A 24,401-nucleotide genomic window follows, 5' to 3' on the forward strand; every position below is an offset into this window, starting at 1 on the left:
GACTTTTGGTGGAGTCTATCGGGCTTTGCATGCAGAGTATCATGTCATCTGCAAAAAGTGAAAGCTGGACTTCATCTTTACCAATTTTGATGCCTTTGATTTCCTTTTGTTGTCCGATTGCTGATGCTAGCCCTTCCAACACTGTGTTAAACAACAGCGGTGAGAGTAGACATCGCTGTCGTGTTTCTGATCTCAGGGAAAAAGCTCTGTTTTTCCCCATTGAGGATGATGTTAGCTGTGTGTGGGCTTTTCATAAATGGCTTTCATGATTTTAAGTATGTTCCTTCTATCCCAACTTTCTCGAGGGTTTTCATTAAGAAAGGTTGCTGAATTTTGTCAAAGGCCTTTTCTGCATTGATTGACAGGATCATATGATTCTTATCTTTTCTTTTACTAATGTGATGTATCACATTGATTGATTTGCGAATGTTGAACCAGCCCTGCAGCCCAGGAATGAATCCCACTTGATCATGGTGAATAGTTCTTTTTATATGCTGTTGAATTCGATTTGCTAGTATCTTATTGAGAATTTTTGCATCTATATTCATCAGGGATATTGGCCTGTAATTCTCTTTTTTTTACTGGGTCTCTGTCTGGTTTAGGAATCAAAGTAATACTGGCTTCATAGAATGAGTCTGGAAGTTTTCCTTCCCTGTCTATTTCTTGGAATAGCTTGAGAAGGATAGATATTATCTCTGCTTTAAACGTCTGGTAAAACTCCCCTGGGAAGCCATCTGGTCCTAGACTCTTATTTTTTGGGATATTTTTGATAACCGATTCAATTTCTTCTCTGGTTATGGGTCTGTTCAAGCTTTCTATTTCCTCCTGATTGAGTTTTGGAAGCGTGTGGGTGTTTAGGAATTTGTCCATTTCTTCCAGGTTGTCCAGTTTGTTGGCATATAATTTTTCATAGTATTCCCTGATAATTGTTTGCATCTCTGAGGGATTGGTTGTAATAATTCCATTTTCATTCATGATTTTATCTATTTGGGTCATCTCCCTTTTCTTTTTGAGAAGCCTGGCTAGAGGTTTATCAATTTTGTTTATTTTTTCAAAAAAACAACTCTTGGATTCGTTGATCTGCTCTACAGTTTTTTTAGATTCTATATTGTTTATTTCTGCTCTGGTCTTTATTATTTCTCTTCTTCTGCTGGGTTTAGGCTGTCCTTGCCATTGTGCTTCTATTTCCTTTAGGTGTGCTGTTAGATTTTGTATTTGGGATTTTTCTGGTTTCTTGAGATAGGCTTGGATTGCAATATATTTTCCTCTCAGGACTGCCTTCGCTGCATCCCAAAGTGTTTGGATTGTTGTATTTTCATTTTCGTTTGTTTCCATATATTTTTTAATTTCTTCTCTAATTGCCTGGTTGACCCACTCATTCTTTAGTAGGGTGTTCTTTAACCTCCATGCTTTTGGAGGTTTTCCAGACTTTTTCCTGTGGTTGATTACAAGTTTCATAGCATTGTGGTCTGAAAGTATGCATGGTATGATTTCAAATCTTGTATATTTATGAAGGGCTGTTTTGTGACCCAGTATGTGATCTATGTTGGAGAATGTTCCATGTGCACTCAAGAAGAAAGTATATTCTGTTGCTTTGGGATGCAGAGTTCTAAATATATCTGTCAAGTCCATCTGATCCAATGTATCATTCAGGGCCCTTGTTTCTTTATTGACCGTGTGTCTAGATGATCTGTCCATTTCTGTATGTGGAGTGTTAAAGTCCCCTGCAATTACCACATTCTTATCAATAAGGCTGCTTATGTTTGTGAGTAATTGTTTTATATATTTGGGGGCTCCCGTATTCGGCGCATAGACATTTATAATTGTTAGCTCTTCCTGATGGATAGACCCTGTAATTATTATATAATGCCCTTCTTCATCTCTTGTTACAGCCTTTAATTTAAAGTCTAGTTTGTCTGATATAAATATGGCTACTCCAGCTTTCTTTTGACTTCCAGTGGCATGATAAATAGTTCTCCATCCCCTCACTCTCAATCTGAAGGTGTCCTCAGGTCTAAAATGAGTCTCTTGTAGACAGAAAATAGATGGGTCTTATTTTTTTTTTTTATCCATTCTGATACCCTATGTCTTTTGGTTGGTGCATTTAGTCCATTTACATTCAGTGTTATTATAGAAAGATATGGGTTTAGAGTCATTGTGATGTCTGTAGGTTTCATGCTTGTGGCGATGTCTTTGGTACTTTGTCTCACAGGATACCCTTAGGATCTCTTGTAGGGTTGGTTTAGTGGTGACAAATTCCTTCAGTTTTTGTTTGAAAGACCTTTATCTCTCCTTCTATTCTAAATGACAGACTTGCTGGATAAAGGATTCTTGGCTGCATATTTTTTCTGTTCATCACATGGAAGATCTCCTGCCATTCCTTTCTGGCCTGCCAAGTTTCAGTAGAGAGATCAGTCATGAGTCTTATAGGTCTCCCTTTATATGTTACAGCACGTTTATCTCTAGCTGCTTTCAGAATTATCTCTTTTTCCTTGTATTTTGCCAGTTTCACTATGATATGTCGTGCAGAAGATCGATTCAAGTTACGTCTGAAGGGAATTCTCTGTGCCTCTTGGATTTCAATGACTTTTTCCTTCCCCAGATCCGGGAAGTTCTCAGCTATTATTTCTTCAAGTACCCCTTCAGCACCTTTCCCTCTCTTCCTCCTCTGGAATACCAATTATGCGTATATTATTTCTCTTTAGTGCATCACTTAGTTCTCTAATTTTCCCCTCATACTCCTGGATTTTTTTATCTCGGTTTTTCTCAGCTTCTTCTTTTCCATAATTTTATCTTCTATTTCACCTATTCTCTCTTCTGCCTCTTCAATCTGAGCCGTAGTTGTATCCATTTTATTTTGCAGTTCTTGATCGCATTTTTTAGCTCCTTCTGCCTGTTCCTTAGTCCTTGATCTTTGTAGCAAGAGATTCTCTGCTGTCCTTTATACTGTTTTCAAGCCTAACGATTAATTTTATGACTATTATTCTAAATTCACTTTCTGTTATATTGTTTAAATCATTTTTGATCAGTTCGTTAGCTGTTGTTATTTCCTGGATGTTTTTCTGAGGGGAATTCTTCCATTTTGTCATTTTGAATAGTCCCTGGAGTGGTGTGGGACTGCGGGGCACTTCCCCTGTGCTGTCTTGAATAACTTGCATTGGTGGGCGGGGCCGCAGTCAGCCCTGATGTCTGCCCCCAGCCCACCGCTGGGGCCACAGTCAGACTGGTGTGTGCCTTCTCTTTCCCTCTCCTAGGGGCGGGATTCACTGTGGGGTGGCATGGCCCGTCTGGGCTACTTGCACACTGCCAGGCTTGTGGTGCTGGGGATCTGGCGTATTAGCTGGGACGGATCAGCAAGGTGTACAGGGGCAGGAGGGACAGACTCAGCTCACTTACCCTTCGTAGACCCGCTTCTGAAGGGGCCCTGCGGCACCAGGCGGGCGTCAGACCCGCTGGAGGGAGGGATCTGCAGAAGCACAGCGTTGGGTGTTTGCGCGGTGCAAGTTCCCTGGCAGGAACCGGTTCCCTTTGGGATTTTGGCTGGGGGATGGGCAAGGGAGATGGCGCTGGCGAGCGCCTTTGTTCCCCGCCAAGCTGAGCTCTGTCGTCCGGGGCTCAACAACTCTCCCTCCCGCTGTCCTCCAGCCCTCCTGCTCTCCAAGCAGAGCTGTTAGCTTATAACCTAGCAGATGTCAAGTCCTGCTTGCTGTCGGAACACACTCCGTCCGGCCCCTCCGCTTTTGCAAGCCAGACTCGGGGGCTCTGCTTGGCCGGCAGGCCGCCCCTCCACCCCCGCTCCCTCCCGCCAGTCCATGTAGCGTGCAACTGCCTCTCTGGCCTTCCTACCCTCTTCCGTGGGCCTCTTGTCTACACTTAGCTCCGGAGACTCCGTTCTGCTAGTCTTCTGGTGGTTTTCTGGGTTATTTAGGGAGGTGTAGGTGGAATCTAAGTGATCAGCAGGACGCGCGGTGAGTCCAGCGTCCTCCGCTGCCATCTTCCCAGGATTCTCAATAATTACTAATTTAAAAACACTAATAATTGAAGAAAGAATTGATAGATAACGTTCTGGCTTTCATGATAAAATCCCCTGGAATCCTTATTGGGAAAAACTAACATAAAACAAACTGTTGAAGAAGCCCTCAGAGAATGCCTTCAAAGTGGGCAATTATCTGTGTTTGGGAGCAGGTCAAGACTGGTTTGAAGGGGCTCAAAGGGGCTTGAAGCGCCCCAAGGGCACAGCAACCCACTTGACTTCCAATGTAGCCTCTGCACGTAATTCACCTTCAATCATCTTTTATTTTTCTAAACTTTTTTTCTAAATCATCACTTTCTATCCTACCATGACTGCTCTTTGTTTTTCTTATCCCTACTTCTTCATGCTATCTTCATTACTGCTGGTCTATCATTAAATTATCATTCCCAGTGAGCCATAGCATAAGTGACTCTTAAAAACTGAGAACAAACTGAGGGTTGATGGGGGGTGGGAGGGAGGGGTGGGTGGGTGATGGGTATTGAAGAGGGCATCTTTTGGGATGAGCACTGGGTGTTGTATGGAAACCAATTTGAGAGTAAATTTCATATATTAAAAAAAAAAGAAAAAATAATCATTCCCATAGCCAAATTTTCCTCTTGGTTTTATTTACAAAGAAAATTTGAACAATTAAAATCCACATATTTAGGGAGGTGATTTACCTATTAGCTGCACATATAGATAGAGACACACCTTCACCACAGACATGCCTTCAGGCAGACACTGGTCTCCCTTTCTGTACAAGACTCTGTTACTTTCTTGTCTCTTCAGCTTTGTTTGGAATCTAGGTAGATAATGGGAGCAGGGATTCCTGAGGTAGTACAGGTAATCTACAAAGCAAATGTTCTGCCAATGGAGGATTAAGGATTCTCTACCATGCTGTAAAAAGTGAGAATCCTCTGGTAAGCCATGGACTCTTTAAATACAACCACAGAACAGAATATGGCTGGTCTTTATGGAGTCCAAAAAGGACTTACTTAAAAAACATTAATGGTGACTTTACAAACAAGATAAATCATAGGGAAATATTTCATACATGGCTTTTATAACTAAAAATTATTCTTTCTCAATACATTCCAGATGATATATTTAAAAAAATTAGATATAAGTGACATATAACATTAGTTTTATGTATATAGCATGATTCTATATTAGTGTATATTACAGTTACTAAAGTAAGTCTAGTTAACAGCTATCACCATATGTAGTTATCAACTGTTTTTCTTATGAAGATCTACTCTCTCAGCAACTTTCAAATACACAATACAGTATTATTGACCACAGTACCCATGCTGTCTGTTACATCACTAGGACTAGTTTATTTTATAGCTGAGAGTTTGTACTTTATAACCCCCAGAGATGATATTTTCAAGCGCTGTCTCCATGCATTTTTATTATGTATGGACTGTTACACTAAAGAACATTACTCCTACACTAGCTGAAGAAACAGGAAATGCTTACCTGAAGAAGCCTCATATTTTTTATAGTCTTAGGTATATACATCCTTTTTCCATATACCAGAGGTAACTTGACGAGTAGAATTTTTAAAATTTAAAACAACTTCCTGCATTTGTTTGGCATCAAAAGACCACAAATTAAATACATTTGAAAGTATTCTGGCCACTTTAAGAAACATGAACTATCTTTTTCATAATGGTCACTGGATTAACTATATTGATAGAATTATTTTTCCTGAAAAATTAGGCTTTAATTTTAAACATGAACTAGAAATAAGTTAAATTAAATAGGAACTTTTACATACGTGAGGGTTGTTTCCATTCTCGAGACTTGTTCAAGGTCTTCATGAGGGTCCTTGAATCCAGTAAAGTAGTAATAAGACTTGTCCCACTTGATGGGCCTGTCAGGCATCCTTTTAGCCTCTTTGAGAGGCTGGGAACACACATTAGTATTCAAGCTTTGGATATGTTCAACAGATAAACTGCAGGAGTTGAGAATATATAATACTGTGCTTAGCAGATCTCTGGTGTGCAAAGTAAATTTGACTGCTCGAAATCCTAGAGAATATAATTCCCCCAAACAATTAATACAGATGATTATTCATTTATTTAAAAATAATTTTTCATGCAACATTAATAAAATCAAAATCTTTTAAAACATTTGATTACTGCTTAAAATCCATCCTATTGGCAATCATCTGTAAATGGAAAACTACTCTTCTCTAAAACTTTACCACAGTATCTTTACCTTCATGAATTCCTCTGTCAGTTTTTCTTTCTAGTCTGGCACTAGAGACCAAACCCATTCCAGCCCAAGGAGGGGATTCAGAATATTTTCAATGCTGCCCATAAATATGGTCTCTATAGTCTAGAATGGAAAAGCTCTCCTATTAGCAAGTATCCATGAAAGATGGTTTCTAGCACTAAGACAAAGGAGGAGAGATGGGAGATGGGGAGGTTTTACTGTAACAATGGTTCAGATGGGAGTGGCCTAGTCTCAGGGGTGACAGAAACCCATCTCAAATTTTCTCTGTGATTACAGGAGACCATCTTCCTATTTGTCCACTCAGCTACCTAGTAACTCAATATTTTTGGCAGTGATGTAAAATTCCCTAACTGGTTAAAAGTCAATGCTTCACAATCTGATTTTGATTTGGGGTAGTCAGTGGGGTAAGGTCAGTAATCTAATGTGTTACATCCTCAATAGGAAATCCACTGTTTTTTCTTTTCTTCATTACTGGGGGTTAGGCATGGTTCCAGCTGAATTTATACAACTTCTCAACATCCTCACCAACTGTGTCACTATTATCTTTCTTCAACTGTGAAGAAATCTGGCTTAAGGAGGTTAGGAAAACAGAGCAAGGGTTTAAATCTGAGTTGACCCCAAGCCCAGTATTTTCTCCATTATACCACCCCAACACTGACTCTTTCTTCTTCTTTTTTTTTTTTTTAAAGTATTTTTAGTTGGTTTCAAAAATTATACAATTATTTTATAAGTACATCCTCACTATGAAATTGGAGATACATATAGTAAAAATAAAAGTCTGTTCACAGACATACAGACTCACATCTTTACTAGACATAACCATTACTAACAATTAGGAACCTGTGCTTTTCGACCTGCACTGTCTAATATGGTAGCTACTAGCCCTCTAATGGCAGTTTAGGATTAAATTAATCAAAATGAAATAAAATTAAAATTCAGTTCCCGGTCACATTAACCCCATTTCAATAGTCACATGGGACTAGTGCCTGCTATATTAGTGCACATACAGAACACTGACATCATTACAGAAAGTTCTCTTGGACAGCACTGCTCTAGACCTTTTCTATGTGCTTATGCATGTATAATACATGTGATATATGCCCATATTTGTTTACACACACCTCTACAGTTTGAATTGTTTCTTTTTAATATAGAAATAGTAACATTCTAGGTATATTACTTTGAACTTGCTTTTATTACTTAACCAGTTGTCTGTATGTATAAATCAACTTATTCTTTTTAGCAGCTGTATATACCAGTCCATATATTGAAGGCAGTGCAATTTTTATTTAACACTTCTGAAACTGATGGATACAAACATTTTTAATTGTTCACTTTTCATATAAGGCTGAAATGTATTTTCTTATCTTGGCCACTGATGACAGACACCAGAGTTTAAATCATTATGAGAGATACACACACACCTTGCCACACAGACTTAAGGAATCCAGAACATGCAAACTAAGAAGTTTTTTAGTTCAATCATTTGATGGTAAAGTGAGAAATACTGGCAGAAGAGTTGTTCTAGTTAGTGAAAGAAGAAAGCAAAGTCCAAATTCCTGCATTTGAGGTAAGGAAGAGCTCAGTCAAGGAACAAATCCCCAGAAGAGTTGTCAGGAATAAATCTCAGTTTCTATCTTATCGATTCTGTTAATTATTTATTCCAATGTAAGGGCTGCTCTATAGTGAGGAATGCCTCTACCAATGTGACTACAGAAGCTACACATTTTAATGGTTGTTGGCTATTTGTATATATTATTTCCTGGGGCGCCTGGGTGGCTCAGTCAGTTAAGCGTCGGACTTCAGCTCAGGTCATGATCTCACGGTTCGTGGGTTCAGGCCCCGTGCTGGGCTCTGTGCTGACAGCTCAGAGCCTGGAGCCTGCTTTGGATTCTGTATCTCCCTCTCTGCCCCTCTTCTGCTCACACTCTCTGTCTCTGTCTCCCTCTCTCTCTCACAAATAAACATAAAAAAAAAATAGAGAGGTGCTTGGGTGGCTCAGTTGGTTAAGCATCTGACTTAGCTCAGGTCATGATCTTGTGGTCTGTGAGTTCAAGCTCTGCATCGGGCTCTGTGCTGATAGCTCAGAGCCTGGAGCCTTCTTCAGATTCTGTGTCTCCCTCTCTCTCTCCGCACTCCCCTGCTTGCACTCTGTCTGTCTCTCTCTCAAAAATAAACAAACATTAAAAAATTAAGAAAAAAAAGTAGAGGATTTTTATTTCTACTCAGTCACCACTGACTACAACTCCTTGTTTTAGCATTTTTATGAAAGTTTATTTATTTATTTGGGGGGAGGGGAGAGAGAAGGGGGAGGGGAAAGAGTGAGAAAGAATCCTAAGCAGGATCAGTGCTGTCAGCACAGACCCCGACGCCAGCGCAGGACTTGATCTCACCAACCTTGCGATCATGACCTGAGCCAAAATCTAGAGTTGGACGCTTAACCAACTGAGCCACTCAGGCGCCCCCTACTAGTTCTAACATTAACTCACAGAAGGCTCTGGGTAACTCTTCCACTTGTTTTAATGGAGTATATCTCCTCACAGGCCACCAAAAAATGTAGAGCTAAAGAAACGATTTAGGCCTTTCAGTACTGAAAATCAGTAGTAAACATTTTACCTTGTTACCATCTTAATTATCAGTGATCTTAATTTTACAATCAGATAAAAAGGTTAAAAACATAAAAATCTTTTAAATACTTGTCAGATTTCCAGACTCTGTCATAACGGCAGAGGCAAAAATGATTACTAACAAAATTTTTGAAGAGGAATAGATAATGTAAAATACAAATCACAACATTAGACTATGAATGAGGAGATGTTAGGTCTAGTAACAGCTCTGTCCCTAATTTGCTGTGTGAAACTTTCTAAGTTTGAGTTTCCCTCTGTTTGCTCCTTCCCTAACAAATAAACCTGGTTCATTCTTTTTTTTTTAATTTTTAAAATTTTATTTGAGAGAGAGAGAGAGAGAGAGAGAGAGACAGACAGAGGGAAGGGTAGAGAGAGGGGGAGACATAGGATCCAAAGCAGGCTCCAGGCTCTGAGCTATCAGCACAGAGCCTGATGTGAGGCTCGAACTCACGAACCATGAGATCATGACCTGAGCCGAAGTTGGCACTTAACCAACTGAGCCATCCAGGCACCCTATAGACCTGGTTCATTCTTTAACTCCATGTGAGGTGAACATCCAAGACAAACCCAGTTAATGGCAGTAGTGAAAGTGGCAATGACTAGAAATGAGCCTGACTCTCCAAAACCCAGACAAATAAAAACTGAAAGGTGATAATATTGTTTTAAAAACTGTAAAGGACTTAACCTACCTTTACAAATTCTATCTGTCAAGGAGAAATCATTAACTCTAAGTAGACAACTATGCATAAGTATGAGGTTTTTCAATTCCTAGCCTAATCTTGACTGTGTATCTATTTGAAGAGTATTTATGAATATTTGGTCTTATACTACTAAAGAATGTATCTCAGCTGCTTAAGAAGAGCACATTTATAATTACTTACAATTTCAAATAGAATTGTGTCATTTAGAGTGATAAACATAATTACTTGTTACGACTACTATTATCATTAACAGCATTCTTCAGTAGGGCTGTGCTTTCATAACAGGACTCTGAGTTGACTTTTTGTCTCTGGATAATGAAGAATAGTGTCTTTCTTTAAATAAAACTCCCGGGGCGCCTGGGTGGCTCAGTCGGTTAAGCGTCCGACTTCAGCCAGGTCACGATCTCGCAGTCCGTGAGTTCGAGCCCCGCGTCGGGCTCTGGGCTGATGGCTCGGAGCCTGGAGCCTGTTTCCGATTCTGTGTCTCCCTCTCTCTCTGCCCCTCCCCCGTTCATGCTCTGTCTCTCTCTGTCCCAAAAATAAATTAAAAAAAAAAAAGTTGAAAAAATAAATAAATAAATAAATAAAACTCCCAAATCAGAGGTAGATGGAGAAACAGACAAGGAATTTATGATTTCTGATCTCCCACATTCAAACATGAGAGGGTAAGAAAACAAAGAGAAGATATATGATCAAATGTTCATTCCTGGAGAGATTGGGTGGGAAGTGTTTTTCAACATAAAGATCCTGCTTTAGCCCTTTTTAGCCCAAGCTCTCCTCACTCCATGCGAGCTCCTGAGAGCCTTATGAGCCCCGGGTATAAGGTAGGGTCTTCACTGAATGCTTCAGTACTTACACACAGTATTTCACCTCTTTCATTTTAATAATGAAGAACCAGAAATTAAGGTCATATAGCTAGTCACTGGCAGAGCAAGAAATAGACTCTAGGTCCCCAAAACGATCACATTGAGGTTTCTAATAGTTTGTTTCAAGAAAAAACATTATAGTGCATTTTCTAATTGTTTTGCCCTTAACTCACAGAAAGCTCCTGGTAAACCTTTAAATTATTTTAAGGTTCACTCCAAAAATAAAGTTATTTCCTCAAGGATCACCAAAAGAGTATATATTTAGAGAAAATATAGACCCTTATTTGCCCTTAATTTTAAGTATTTCTGGATCTGGATTAAAGTAGTAACAAAGGATCAAAAAGAAGGCTGTATATTGGGGTGCCTGGGTGGCTCAGTTGGTTAAAGCAACTGACCTTGGCTCAGGTCATGATCTCACGGTTCATGAGTTTGAGCCCCGCGTGAGGCTCTATGCTGACAGCTCAGAGCCTGGAGCCTGCTTCAGATTCTGTGTCTCCCTCTTTCTCTGCCCCTCCCCCACTCACACTCTGTCTCTCTCTGTCAAAAATAAATACTAAAAAAATAATAATAATAATAATAATAAAAAGAAGACTGTATATTAAGACTGATTAAAAAGAGCCAAAAGGTACCTGCATGGCTTAGTCTGTTGATTTCAGCTCAGATCATGATCTCTTGGCTCTGAAGATTGAGCCCTGTGTAAGGCTCTGTGGTGACGGTGTGAAGCTTGCTTGGGATTCTCTCTTTCTCTCTCTCTCTGTCTCTCTCTCTTTCTGCCCCTCCCCATCTTGTTCTCTCTCTCTTTCAAGATAAATAAATACCACTTAAAAAAAATAAATAAAAGAGCCTAAAGCTGGAGTTGAAAGGCCTAAGTTCAAGACCCATATTCCATCTCCACAGTCCTGGCAAAATCCCCGCACATTACCAATTTATTTGGGCAAACACTACCTACTTCAGAGTACTTTGAGGACAAAATAAGGGATTATAGGCTGTACTTTAAAAAATGTAAATTGTTATAAACACGTTTAACACTTAAAACAACACTGAAATAGGAAGTGGACAAATAGATTAAAATTAATTTTTTTTAATTTTTTTTTTTTATTTATTTTTGAGCAGAGAGAGAGAGAGCATGAACAGGGGAGGGTCAGAGAGAGGGAGACACAGAATCTGAAACAGGCTCCAGGCTCTGCGTGGGCAGCACAGAGCCCGATGCGGGGCTCGAACCCACGGACCGCGAGATCATGACCTGAGCCAAAGTCGGCCACTTAACCAACTGAGCCACCCAGGCGCCCCTAAAAAACAATTTTTAAGGGGGCACCTGGCTCATGAGTATCTGACTTCGGCTCAGGTCATGATCTCATGGTTCAGGGGTTCAAGCTCCACACTGGGCTCTGTGCTGACAGCCTGGAGCCTGTTGAGGTTCTCTGTCTCCCTCTCTCTCTGTCCCTCCCCGACTTGTGTTCTCTCTCTCAAAAAAAATAAACATTAAAAAAAAATTTTTTTTAAAAGTTGACAAATAGGAACATTTTAGTTTTACAGACAAAAAAGTTTAAACACAAAAAATGGTTTGTTCAAACACAGGTAGCCAGAAATAGAATCTAATTCTAGGAAATGATATTATTACTACTTTTTTTTTTTTTTAAGACCAAGTCTTCAATCCAAAGGTATTCTGGCAACAACACACTTAATGAACAGATTTATCACAGAGCTTATAAGGGAAACACTAGAAATGAGAACACATACCGGATGTGCTAAAGGGTTCCTGGCCTTCAGAAGAATTCTGCTCTGTTTCTCTTACATAAAATGTAAGCTGAGTTGGTTTCAAAGACTTCGAGCCTGGTTTCTGGAGGTTTTCTAAGTAGACACTTAATCTCTTAAGAGAATTTTCATTGACTTCCTGGGGGGAAAAAAAAACAGTGAGGGGCATTTACATGCAAAATAGAACAAGCAAACAATTATACCCTGACCTTTAAACACATTATTGAGGGTATTAAATAATTACTATCAGTGTTAAATAATTTAGTGTTAAAAATGTTGGGATTTCATAGCTCTCTGGTGAAGAATAAAACTGGACCCACGTCTTATAACATGTAACAGAATGAACTCCTTATGACTAAGATGTGAAAAAAAGTAACTGCCTAAGTAGTGGAAGAAAACATGGTTGAATTCCTTTATAACCTTGGTGTGGAAAAAGCCTAACTATGACTCAATCTCAAACTGATACAGGATTGATACATCCAATTACATAAAACATTTAAAAACAAAAAAAAAATCACACAAGAAACCACACACACACACACACACACACACACACACACACACACACACACAGCTGTTTACATACAGATAAGCTACTGAGAGAAAATATTTTCAAGTTATTTGTCTCTATAAATGGCTCTTAAAATGACCACCCAGAGGAGATTGGTTGAATTACAGTACATTCATTCAATGGAGTACTATACAACCAAAAAAGAAGGGAGAGAAAGAATGTGGTGTAGAAGTCTAGGAATTGACATGGAATTATTTCCAATGTTTTAAGTGAAAAAAGTAACATCCTTTAGTGAAGGAACAGCTCTACAGAACGGCATAAATAGTAACCATGCTTCTTATCACTGTAGATTTCTTCTCAGATACATTGTGTGATCTGAAATTAGGAACACTTTATTTTTTTATTTTTATTTTTATTTTTTGAGAGAGAGACAGAGAGAGCTTGTGAGCAGGGGAGGGGCAGAGGGAAGGGAGGGGAGAAAGCATCCCAAGTAGGTTCCATGCTGTCAGCACAGAGCCCGATGGGGGGCTCAAACTCATGAATCGTGAGATCATGACCTGAGCTGAAATCAAGAGTCAGACACCTACCCGACTGAGTCACCCAGGCGCCCCTGTTTGTCTGTTTAATTTGATTATAATATGCTGTTCTTAGCTGTGATCCAGTGGACTAAGGTACATTTCCTGCTAAGACTAAATCTTATTATGTTTTGCTACAAGTTTCTACTTTTGCCAGAAAGAAATAGGCAGAACAACCAAGAAAGAACCTAATAAAAATGGCTGCCTACAGGAAGTTCACAGGAATGGGGTAAAGGAAACAGGGACAGGAGTGAGACTTCTGAGTAAGCTTTGCATTTAGTTTTGATTTTTGAAACTTGGAAATGCTTTGTGTATTCTACAATGGAGTTAAAATGAAGAAACAACAAAACAGCGATAACTGTGTTTCACTTTGAGACCCTGGCCTGATGCTGACTAGATGGCACTTTAAGTCTGCTTCCCTAGAAGAGGGATGGGGGTGTCCTGCACAAGTGCAGAGAAGACCAGACTGAACATGTGTGCCAAGAAGGGTGAACTGCCTGCTCAGAGCTGGCCTCTTGGTGCCAGTTTTTGACATGTGAGGGAAGGGGACACACACAGCAGCAGAAACACTATGGCAGGGCATGGGGGACAGAGTGCTGGGAAGCAAGGTGGGGTGGCAGGCAGTCTCAAATGGCGCAGTCTGGGAGAGCCTCATGAAAAGGAGATACTTAAACAAGAAAGGAAAGGACACGCCACACCTATGTGACCAAGTCCCAGTAGAAACCCTGGACCCACGGCTTGGTACAGAGGAGGCACGCAAACACAGTGAGAGAGTAAATGGAAATACAGCTGACTCTTGAACAACACGGATTTGAGCTGCACAGACTCACTTATCCGCAGACTCTTTTTGGGTAAATACACAGTAAATGTATTTTCTCTTCCTTATAATTTCCTTTTTAAATACATATTTTTGATAGAGGGCACGAGCAGGGGAGGGACAGAGAGAAGGGGAGACAGAGGACCTGAAGTGGCTCTGCACTCTCTGTGTAACTGACTGAATCACCCAGACACCCCTCTTCCTCATGATTTCTTAATAACATCTTCTTTTCTCTAGCTTATTTTAAGACTTTAGTATATATTACACATAACATGTAAAATATGTGTTGATTATTTATATTACTGGTAAGACATCTGGTCAACAGTAGGCTATTAGTAGTTAAATTTGGGGGAGTCAAAAGTTATATACAGATTTTCAAATGTGCCATTTATGTGGCCATTCAGAGCACTAAAATGAGACCATCTTCAGAGGGGACAACCAAAATGAAAACCCCATAAGCCATGCTCCTGATGTAGAGACAATCACTGGTAATCTGAATGTATTGGGGACCTCTATCTATGAGGGCTCAGATAACCAATGTCTGGGGCTCTTCACGGTGACTCCCCAAAACCAACTGTCTATCAGAAACCCAGAGCCTCGGGTGACTCTAAATATAGAAGAAAAACTGGTTGATTTCCTTCTTAACACCAGAGCTACTTTTTCTGTCCTCCTTTCCACTCCAGGCCAACTATCCAAACGCAGCATGATGATTAGAGGCATCTCCGGAAAATGTCTAACTAAATTTTTCTCTCAGCCCCTGGGATGTATATGGGGAAACCTAATTTTTTCTCGTTCTTTCCTGATAATGCCAGAGAGCCTTGCTCCCTTGCTAGAAAGGGACATTACAACTGAATTAGAGACTATGGTGCTACCAACTCCAGGACAGATAGTTATGTGAGTTTTTGGAAATTACTAGACATTGTAGGCTGTGCATATCAGGGTTCAGGAAAATAGTTTGCCTGCTATATCAATTATTAAAGGAGACTCAATCCCACCTACTCTCCAAAAAGATAAATAAACAAACAAACTGGGGTCTGACTCCTAGACACTGTTTCTAGCCCTTGGAATGGTTACAAACACAGCAGGGCAATTACTATCACCAAGCTCACAGAGCTAAACATCATTAAAACACAGCACCAGGCCTTTCCTGAGGGAGGGACAAACCTTATCAAATGGCCCAAAGGATGTTTACTAAACAAAAATTTGTCAAGGACAGTTCTGCAAGTAGTGTCAGCCTGTGAAGTGTGTCTTAGAAACAATCCTTTCAACCACAAACTTGTTCCCTCAGGCAATCAAGGAACCGAAGGCTATCCAGGAAAGACTAACAATTAGGTTTCCCTCATATGCCAAGGTCAAAGGAATTCCAACACCTGTTGGTATGGATTGATACTTTCACTAACTGAATAAAGGCCTTCTCCTGCAACACAAAAAAAGGCACAACAAGTAATAAAAATTTTGCTTTATAAAATAATACCCAGGTTTGGTTTACCTAAAATTGTGCAAATTAACAATGGTAAATGGCTGCTTTGACTCTTTCTCTAATAGAACTCCTGGCTGTTAAAAAAGTTTTACACCTCAAAATAAAGCAGGCTGTCTGCTTATACTCCACAAAACTCTAAAGAATACCTCACAAGCATTCGATGCTTTAAATTTTTTTAAATTAAATTAGGGCCAAACTCTTGGAAATAGAGCCACCACGGCTCTCCTCCTTCTCCATCACCTGGGTTGTGAGAGACTCCCCAACATATATTGTTTACATAGTCAGGGTCTCTCCTAGACTGTTTCACATGTTTGGAAACTGTAGACATTATCTTAAGATGCCATCTTGTTGGTCAGTATAATCTCTACTTTGAGTTTTTCTCTTTGTGTCTGCTAGTGTTTATGCCACCTCATGCCTGCCAGCCTTCCTGTAAAACCAGACTGTGGGCCACTCGGACAATCCTTGAGTAGACTCTAACTGCTGTACCCCTACACCGTCCCTTATCAGCTTGAAGAAACCAGAACGGTCATCATCCCTGTTCCCTAATGGCAGTTAGGGGCCCTGTTCCAGGGGGAGGAATGAATAGGAAAAGAGTTAACACGAGGCAGGGAGAGAGAAGGGGCCTTCAGGGAGGCCGACTGCAGCTGCGGGTGGGAGGCTGAAGAAGCAGAAATCCTTTTTGGGCGCCCTCCTTCCATTATCAAGGGTACAAGGCGGGGAGTGTAAACGAGACAGACAATCTAACCCTAAGACAGCAGGTGTGGGCCCTTGGTTCTACCCTAACCATCTTACACCCCTGTGTCTGGGGGCGATTACCTGTGAGTCTGACCGCAGACGCTTACCCCTTTAAACCAGGAGACGCGATACGGATAAAGGAGTGAAACGTCCAACCCCTAACACCCCTCTGGAGGGGCCCCTTCACTGTCATTTCGTCCACCCCTACTGCAGTAAAGGTGGCCGAGGTAGGTCCCTGGATTCATCACAGCAGAGTGAAGCCCGCATCTCGAAACTGGGAGTGCCTTCCTGATCCATCAACGCCTTGCAAGCTGACCATATGGAAGAAGCAATCTGCAACCCCAGAGGCTCTGGGAGACCGCAGCCCTGCTTCAGTCACTCTGGAAGCTGACTGATCTAGGCACGGCAGAAGCTTGAGGAACGGACGGTCCGGTGAAACAGAAGACTGTCTTTATTTTCTAGGTTTCCTTACTGTGACGCACTGTCACGCCTTGTTTCTCACCGTTATTGTGATTCTTGCTTTACTCTTTGCCATAGGATTGGCCGAGGCTGACCCGGAAATGTGGGGAGAGGTTTCTATTAGCACTCACCTTCCTCTTGGGGATAGAATACTTCATTGGTACCAACATGGGGAAACAATGCCATAAGGGACTAGAAAATTAGATTCTCACAAACCTTATAGTGAAACAAAATACCCCAGTCCTACTACCGGGGTCTGGCTCCTCAAAAGCTCAATTATTGGGAAAAAATGTTTTGCTTGGTGGAAAAAAAGTTCATCATCATCTCTGTTAAAAACTTAACATACCTAGGCCAAAGATTTTATAACCGAACTGCCCGGAAAATCCAATGGTGGGGGACCCCAGATCACCTTGAGCCAGATCCCCATTCCTTGTCTAACTTCTCTCATCTCTGAGAGGCCTGGGACAATGTCGACGCAGCCATCAAATGGCAGGCCCAGGTGGACTATACTAGATTATGTGGAAGGACAGCCTATATAGTACTTCCCTCCGTCTGGTCTGGGTCATATGTACTGGAAACTATTCATCCATCTTTCTTCCTGCTCTCACTTGCTAGAGGGAAACATTTGGGAGTCCAAGTGTATGGGGACAGGGAGACTCAAAGGAAGCAGTGTGCCTTACCAATTGGCAATTAAAAAGATAATAAATGGCTTCCTGAGTGTATAATCCAATATTATGGCCCTGCCACCTGGGCAGAGGATGGTCCCAGGGCTACCACACTCCCATTTACATGCTAAACCATACGATTAGAGTGCAAGCAGTTGTAGAAATTACAACCAATGAAACTGCCAGGGCTCTTAACTTACTAGCCAAGCAACAAACCAAATGGGCAATGCAATCTATCAAAATCGCTTGGACTTAAATTATCTGCTTGCTTCTGAGGGAGGAGTTTGTAAAAAGTTTAACTTAAGCAATTGCTGCTACAGATAATGAGAAAAAGTCATAGAAGAGATCACAGAACAAATGAAAAGGACTGCTCATGTCCCCGACCAGGCCTGGAATGGTTAAAACCCCAGGGAATTATTTGGAGGATTCTCAACTGTCAGGGGATTCAAAACTCTCATAAAAATTATCCTCCTAATTCTGGGAGGGTGCTTAATCCTACCTTCCTTAGCTCCCCAGTCTGCCTCCAGTCTCACTGAGGCCATGATTACAAAAAAAAAAAAAAAAAAAAAAAAAAAAAAAAAAGACAGCACTCATGTAATGGTGTTATAAAAATATAAACCTCTAAACCAAGATGATGCTCTTTGACCCAAAACAGAGGGGTCTGAGCATGAAAGGGGGGAATATGGTAGGGTCCCCTCCTTAAGGAAAGAAAAAAAACCCTCAAGGCAATCTGACTATATGCTTATGACAACATCCCTCAGGACCTTGTAACATGAGACCACTTAATCAGACTGCATGTTTGTGTGTTACCATATATGGAAGACAAAGAAGTAAAAAATACATTAAAAACTATGCCATGTGGCACTGGGGCCTCAGTTCTTCTGGTAAGAACCCAACTAAGCAGTGCCCCAGGAATAAAGTTGCTTCCTGGAAGGCAAAGCCTGGTATCATGACTCTCTGTGCGAGAATCCTGCTACAATGGAGGAAGGAAAACATTTACCTACTACTAGGCTTAATTTTTGCATACGTACTGGGTTTAAAAACTGGGTAATTAGCAACCCCGAGGTAATGGCTATTTTTCTGTTGATTCATTTTACCAATCACTTAGAAAGGATCTGAACTTGAGTAGCCAACATATGTATCAAATATCACAATCAGAATATTTTCCTAGAGCAAAGAAGCAAAACTAATTTTTTCCACAAGTAGAAAAAAATTATATAATAACGTTCTAAATTTTCAAGAGTTTTAAATTCCTTATCATGTTAAACCAGGTATTAATGTTAAGGAAGATAAACAGAACCAGTGAAATAATTTCTATCTAATGTCAAAAAATATTGACCCTCACACTAAGTTTATTGTAAGTTCCTTTTCATCTCAGTTTGCATTCCTTCAACATACAATAACTGAGGCTGTAGGGAATTAATCAGTGGCATGCAACAGAAGGGAAAACCATTTAGGGGACTAAAAAACCTTCCTGTAACCATCCTTTTTTTACTTTACATTTTAGTTTTTATTAAAAAACTTTTTTCTTACATTTATTTGAGAGAGAGAGTGTGAGTAGGCAGAGGGGCAGAGGGAGAGAAAGAATCTTTAGCAGACTCCACGCTCAGCACGGAGCCCGATGCAGGGCTCCATCCCACGACCCTGGGATCATGACCTGAGCCAAAATCAAGAGCTGGATGGTCAACTAAGCCACCCAGGCGCCCCCCCCCCCCTTGTAAGCATCCTTAACAATAGAATGGACCATGGTCATAGAAGCCTGAAATTTTCTTTCTAACACTCAATTTTACTCTGAAAACTGATCAGAAAACATGATTACTAATACTGTAAAGAGTTTCCATGATAGCTTTATAGACTTCATTAAAAATGACAGCTTTCATATAAAGGAAAAACTCAGTCTTTCTCCTGTGTGCCTCCTTTATTATTCACACAAAACACTTCACTTCTGATACTTCTGGTCACCAAATGGGTGATTTTTCCCCACAATAAGCAATTCTCTGTGACATCAGCTGGGTGCCCTACAATTTAACTCAATTCTGACATTACTCACCCAGAGACAGTATCAGATCCCACAGGTTAAGGGCTCGGTCTCAGAAGACTGTCCTCTCCCCCCACCCCATACGCATGCGCGCACACACGCGCGCGCGCGCGCACACACACACACACACACACACACACACACACACACACACACACATGCCAGATGCCAGGTGCACCTGTTATCACCTGTGCCTCTGACCAACCAGCTATTTGCAGCCCCCCCTCCTTAGGTTCTATTAATTTGCTACAGCGGCTCACAGAACTCAGGGAAAAACTTACCTATGTTTACAGTATTAAAGAATGTAAAGGATGCAGATAAACAGCCAGATGAAGAGATACACAGGGAACTTGTGTCCCTGCAGAGTTGGGGAGCCCTACCCTCCAGTGTAGATGTGTTTACCCACCTGGAAGCTGTCTGAACCCCACACTACAGGAGTTTGATGGAGGCTTCCACACTAGGCATGATCAATTTTTAACTCTATTTCCAGCTCTTCTCTCTTCTCTGGAGGTTGAGGTTTGGAGCTGAAAATTCCAAGCTTCTAATCATGCCTTGGTCTTTCTGGCGACCAGCCCTCATCCAGGAGCCACCCAGGGTCACTTCATTAGAACAAAAGACGCTTCTGGTGCTGCTACCACTTAGGAATTTACAAGGGTTTTAGGAGCTTTGTGTCAGGAACTGGGGGCAGAGAGCAATATATGTATTTTCCATTTCCTCAGATTTCATAAAAAAAACCATAGCTATATTTTCAATTTTCAGTATATATATTTCAAATTAATTCAAAACACTGACTTTATCACCATGACAGAAAAATTCAAATTTATAAAACTCTGTATTATACTGTGTCAAAAGAAATAAAATAAACTGAAATGTGAACTAAAGGTTAAATAAATAAATAAATGTTTACCCTCTCTCTGGGGTGTTGTCCAAAGAAATCTGGATGTACTGCAAAATAGAATGGCCTCAAGGCATTGACTGCTTCAGCTCCAGATAAAGCTCTTGAGTAGAGAAACCAGTGTGGAAATATCTTCTCCAGACATAACCTTTTAAAAAGATTCAGATTTATTATATCAAGGCACTGACACACACACACTCAGATCCTCAATGCATAAAGTGACAATAATATCAAAATTATTATGTATGGAAGATACCATAGAAACAAGACAGAAACCAAAACTGTGGTTTTCTGAAATATATAAAAGTTTTGACAAGCAAATGTCCACATCTGAAATAAATAAGTTGCGGGGATGTGATGTACAGCATAGGCAATATAGTCAATAATATCAGAACAACTTTGTATGGTGACAGATGGTTAACTATGATTATCAGGGAGATTATTTAATAATGTATAAAAACATTGACTCATGATGTACACTTGAAACTAAGGATACTGTATGTCAATTATACTTAAAAAGAATTTAAAATTAAATTAAGAAATATATTAAAGTTTTAACAAGCAGTGAGTACCACGTGGCTTCTAAAAACAGTGATTTTAAATTCTTCTGGTGCAATATGAAAAAATAATACCAATTAATAATGAAATTTCCAAATTTCCCCTCAAAGCCTATTATGAAATACTAAATGGCTTTACTACAGATGATGACAATTTTCTATAACATTTTTTTCTTCAGATAAAAACACCTCAATATCCAATAATATAATCTTTTCTTTATACTGAAAAATATTTTGAAAATTATAATGCTTAAAAAGAGATACAAGATGTCCCTTGGTTTACTTCCTCATTGCTAGCATGCTAAAATTATTTTAGTTGGATAACTTAACATTCTCATTCTTAGATTCTGGCATAACTCACCTAGGAGTGTTTTTTTAAAGTGTAGTTTTAAATCCAAATGAAAATATTTGCAATTTTGGGGAAGCACTTCCACGACATCTATTTTTGAACATTACAATTTTACCTTTTCCATTCCATAATGGTCTATAAAGAAGTCTAAATATTAGGCACATTTTTGTCTTAATACATTACCTCATAGATAATTGAGCATGAGTGTTGTCTCATACAGTGTTGAATCTATAGAAAGGTTTTATATTTTTAAAATGAGAGATTATCGAATCATTTATGAGATTTTGCTAACAATCTGGAGACCACCAGCATATTTTCAGATTACCTTTGGTTTTGTTTTGGGTTTTTTTTTTTTTTGCATATATTTGACCCTTTTACAAAGTCAGTATATGTAGGCTGTGTACAAAGGACTACAACAGGAGCCTGAACAATAAAGGAAACAGTAAACAGGTACCCGAGTCCTCAAAGTGGGGCAGCATAAGTAAAGATTGGTGATGGCTCCACTCAGTCCCCATTTGAGTTTCAGTTCTCATTTCTAAGTGTCTCACGGACACTTAGCTGTCCTGTCAGCCTGTCAAATTTTGTGTCTATTAAAAGGAATAGAGGTCACTGTCTTCCTTCTAATCTCTGCCTGGATACAGAACGCAAGGAAGCAGTTCAATCCAGGATTATCTTCCTTATTTCTGTCATTCGGGTAACACTGTTCTCAGAGTTGCCAAAGCACAAACCTGCAGAGGTACCACTGCCCAAAGCAGTTCACACCCCCACCCCATTTTGGGGTGCTCTGGAAGTGGGTTATTTCTTCTCACTTTACAGTGTCCCTGGAAACCGTTCCTTCTTTCCATTTTCTGTGCTCCCCATTTATCACCACAGGGCTGGACTGCATAGCCTCACCATCCGTCTACCCTCCAGTATTATCCCTACCATATTACATACAGGTTAATTTTCCTGAAATTCCACTACCACTGTATTCCCTGCTAAAACACCTCTGCTGGTGTTTCAACTCCTGCTGAATAAACTCCACTTCTTAGTCTGGTATTCAAGTCCTCTGTAATCATTTCCAATCTGTCTTTACAACATGACCTCCTACCACTTCTTTAGACACCTCAGGTCAACTCTCAGTGATCTCTCTCATTCTTCCCTTTCTTCTGCGTGGTTTCTGAGCCCTAAACACGCTCTCTGTGCCTTAGTTCCATCTATCCAAACAGTACTCACTCACTAAACAATTATTGTGTAAGTGCTATGTGCCAGAAGGCAAGATGCCCATTTCCCCCAGATACTTCCCTTTAGTATCCTCACTATAAACAGTCTTCCCTTCTTCTAATCTCTAAAAACAGAAACTGTGGACCCAGCATATTTGGAGCACCATACCATAACATGTGAGAGATGTTTCCATTTGTTCTCTTCCTCCACCCACACCCATTCTCCTCAGCTATCATGCACCCTTGAAGGCTGTAAACATGGTTTACATGTGTACTTGCCGTTGTTCGGTTCGTTAGTTGGCATCTGCTGAAAAGCACTAGCCAAACACACTTAGATGTGCGAGAGAAGTGCTGGGAAAGGGAGAAGGTAGGGAGAACTTTCAAACCAGGAGTTAGGTCTGACACCTGTAGGGGAGAGGGGAGGCAGGACTGGGTAGGAAGTCTTGGGCTGCAGCACAGTTCCAAGAAGCGCTCAGGTAGGCCAGTGGAGTGTCCCTGGGCCAAAGATGCCCACTGGCAGAGTCCTGTGTCTTGCTGGAGTGAGCCTGACTTAGTATTCCTGCTTTGCTTGGTCACTGACAGCCAGGAAAGCGTGGCTTCGGGACAAATCCTTTGGTGGACCCGGAGAGGCCAGAGAGCTCAGTGGGTATCTTATAACCACCACAGCACAGGGTCTGGCACAAGTATTATTGTTTTTATTTTTTAAAATTTTTTAAATGCTTATTTATTTTTGAGAGAGAGAGACAGAGAGAGTGTGAGTGGGGGAGGGGCAAAGAGAGAGGGAGACAATCTGAAGCAGGTTCCAGGTGCTGAGCTGTCAGAACAGAGCCCAGTGTGGGGCTCAAACTCATGAACCACGAGATCATAACCTGAGCCAAAGTCGGACCCTTAGGTGCCCCAAGTATTATTTTTAATGTACGTTGAATGTATAGTAGGTTTTTAATGAAAGGAAACAAAACAATCAAGGAAAGGTAAATGGAAAACAATATTATACTGCTTGAAATCGAGCAGATTCAGCACATGAAAATCTGAAATTGCAAGATATTAAGGAAAAGATTAGATTTTGTAGGCCACGTGGCCTGTATTACAACTATCTTACTTTGCTGCTATAGCAGGAAAGCAGCCACAATGAGCACGTGAATGAGTGTAGCCGCGGTCACAGAACTTCACTCACATAAGTAGGCAGTGGGCCCGTCTGCCTCATGGACTATACTTTGCTGACCTCTGCACTAGAGGAAGCATCCCAAGTACATTAAAAAATACGTGCACAATTTCCTTCTAATTTTTGTGGAACAGACTATGCAAGAGAGAGATCTGTCAAATTATTTGCATTTTTCCAAAAAGGAAAGTTATCCTACCTATAAGAGCAAAGCTGCTTTGAGTTAAATGCAGAGCCATTAACAACACGTCAGGGGATTAGGTCCTAAAGAATGTCACTACTGGTATCTGTTTTGCATATGATGTGATTTCTAATTAACAAAGAGTTTGCACTGCAGTTACTCCAGGGCAGTGTTCATCATGATCCATAGCACTGTAAAATCAACTTACTGGGCTATGAACCGGCATTAAAAAAGAGAGGATGCACAATAGAAAATATCACTGGATACATATTTTTTAATGTTTTGTTTTTGAGAGAGAGAGAGAGAGAGAGAGAGAGAGCGAGCGAGAGCTGTGACAGAGCATGAGAGGGGGAGGGGCAGAAAGGGAGGGAGACTGAATCCGAAGCAGGCTCCAGGCTCTGAGCTGTCAGCACAGAGACATCATACCCTGAACTGAAGTCGGAAGCTTAACCGACTGAGCCACTCAGACGCCCCAATATCACTGGATATTCTCTCAGGCTCAGTTGGTTAAGCCTCTGACTTCAACTCAGCTCCTGGTTTCAAGGTTGGCGGCTTTGAGCCCTGTGTCCGACTCTG

At 40.6% G+C, this 24,401-nt stretch overlaps 1 protein-coding gene across 3 annotated transcripts in view; it reads right to left on the minus strand.

Annotated features, from left to right (window-relative positions):
• The window catches only part of TCAIM (T cell activation inhibitor, mitochondrial), an 84,087-nt gene that overhangs the window by 26,753 nt on the left and 32,933 nt on the right, over positions 1-24,401 (minus strand). For all 3 annotated transcript variants that reach the window (XM_040479585.1, XM_040479586.1, XM_040479587.1), the window contains exons 3-5: positions 20,390-20,525; positions 12,188-12,341; positions 5,793-6,045 (exon numbers count right to left, since the gene is read on the minus strand). In XM_040479585.1, coding sequence (XP_040335519.1) covers positions 5,793-6,045; positions 12,188-12,341; positions 20,390-20,525 — 543 coding nt within the window. The remainder of the gene's footprint in view (positions 1-5,792; positions 6,046-12,187; positions 12,342-20,389; positions 20,526-24,401) is intronic.

This window comes from Herpailurus yagouaroundi, unplaced genomic scaffold (genome assembly GCF_014898765.1).
Source record: "Herpailurus yagouaroundi ecotype Mexico unplaced genomic scaffold, PumYag 159, whole genome shotgun sequence".
Taxonomy (NCBI): Eukaryota; Metazoa; Chordata; class Mammalia; order Carnivora; family Felidae; genus Herpailurus; species Herpailurus yagouaroundi.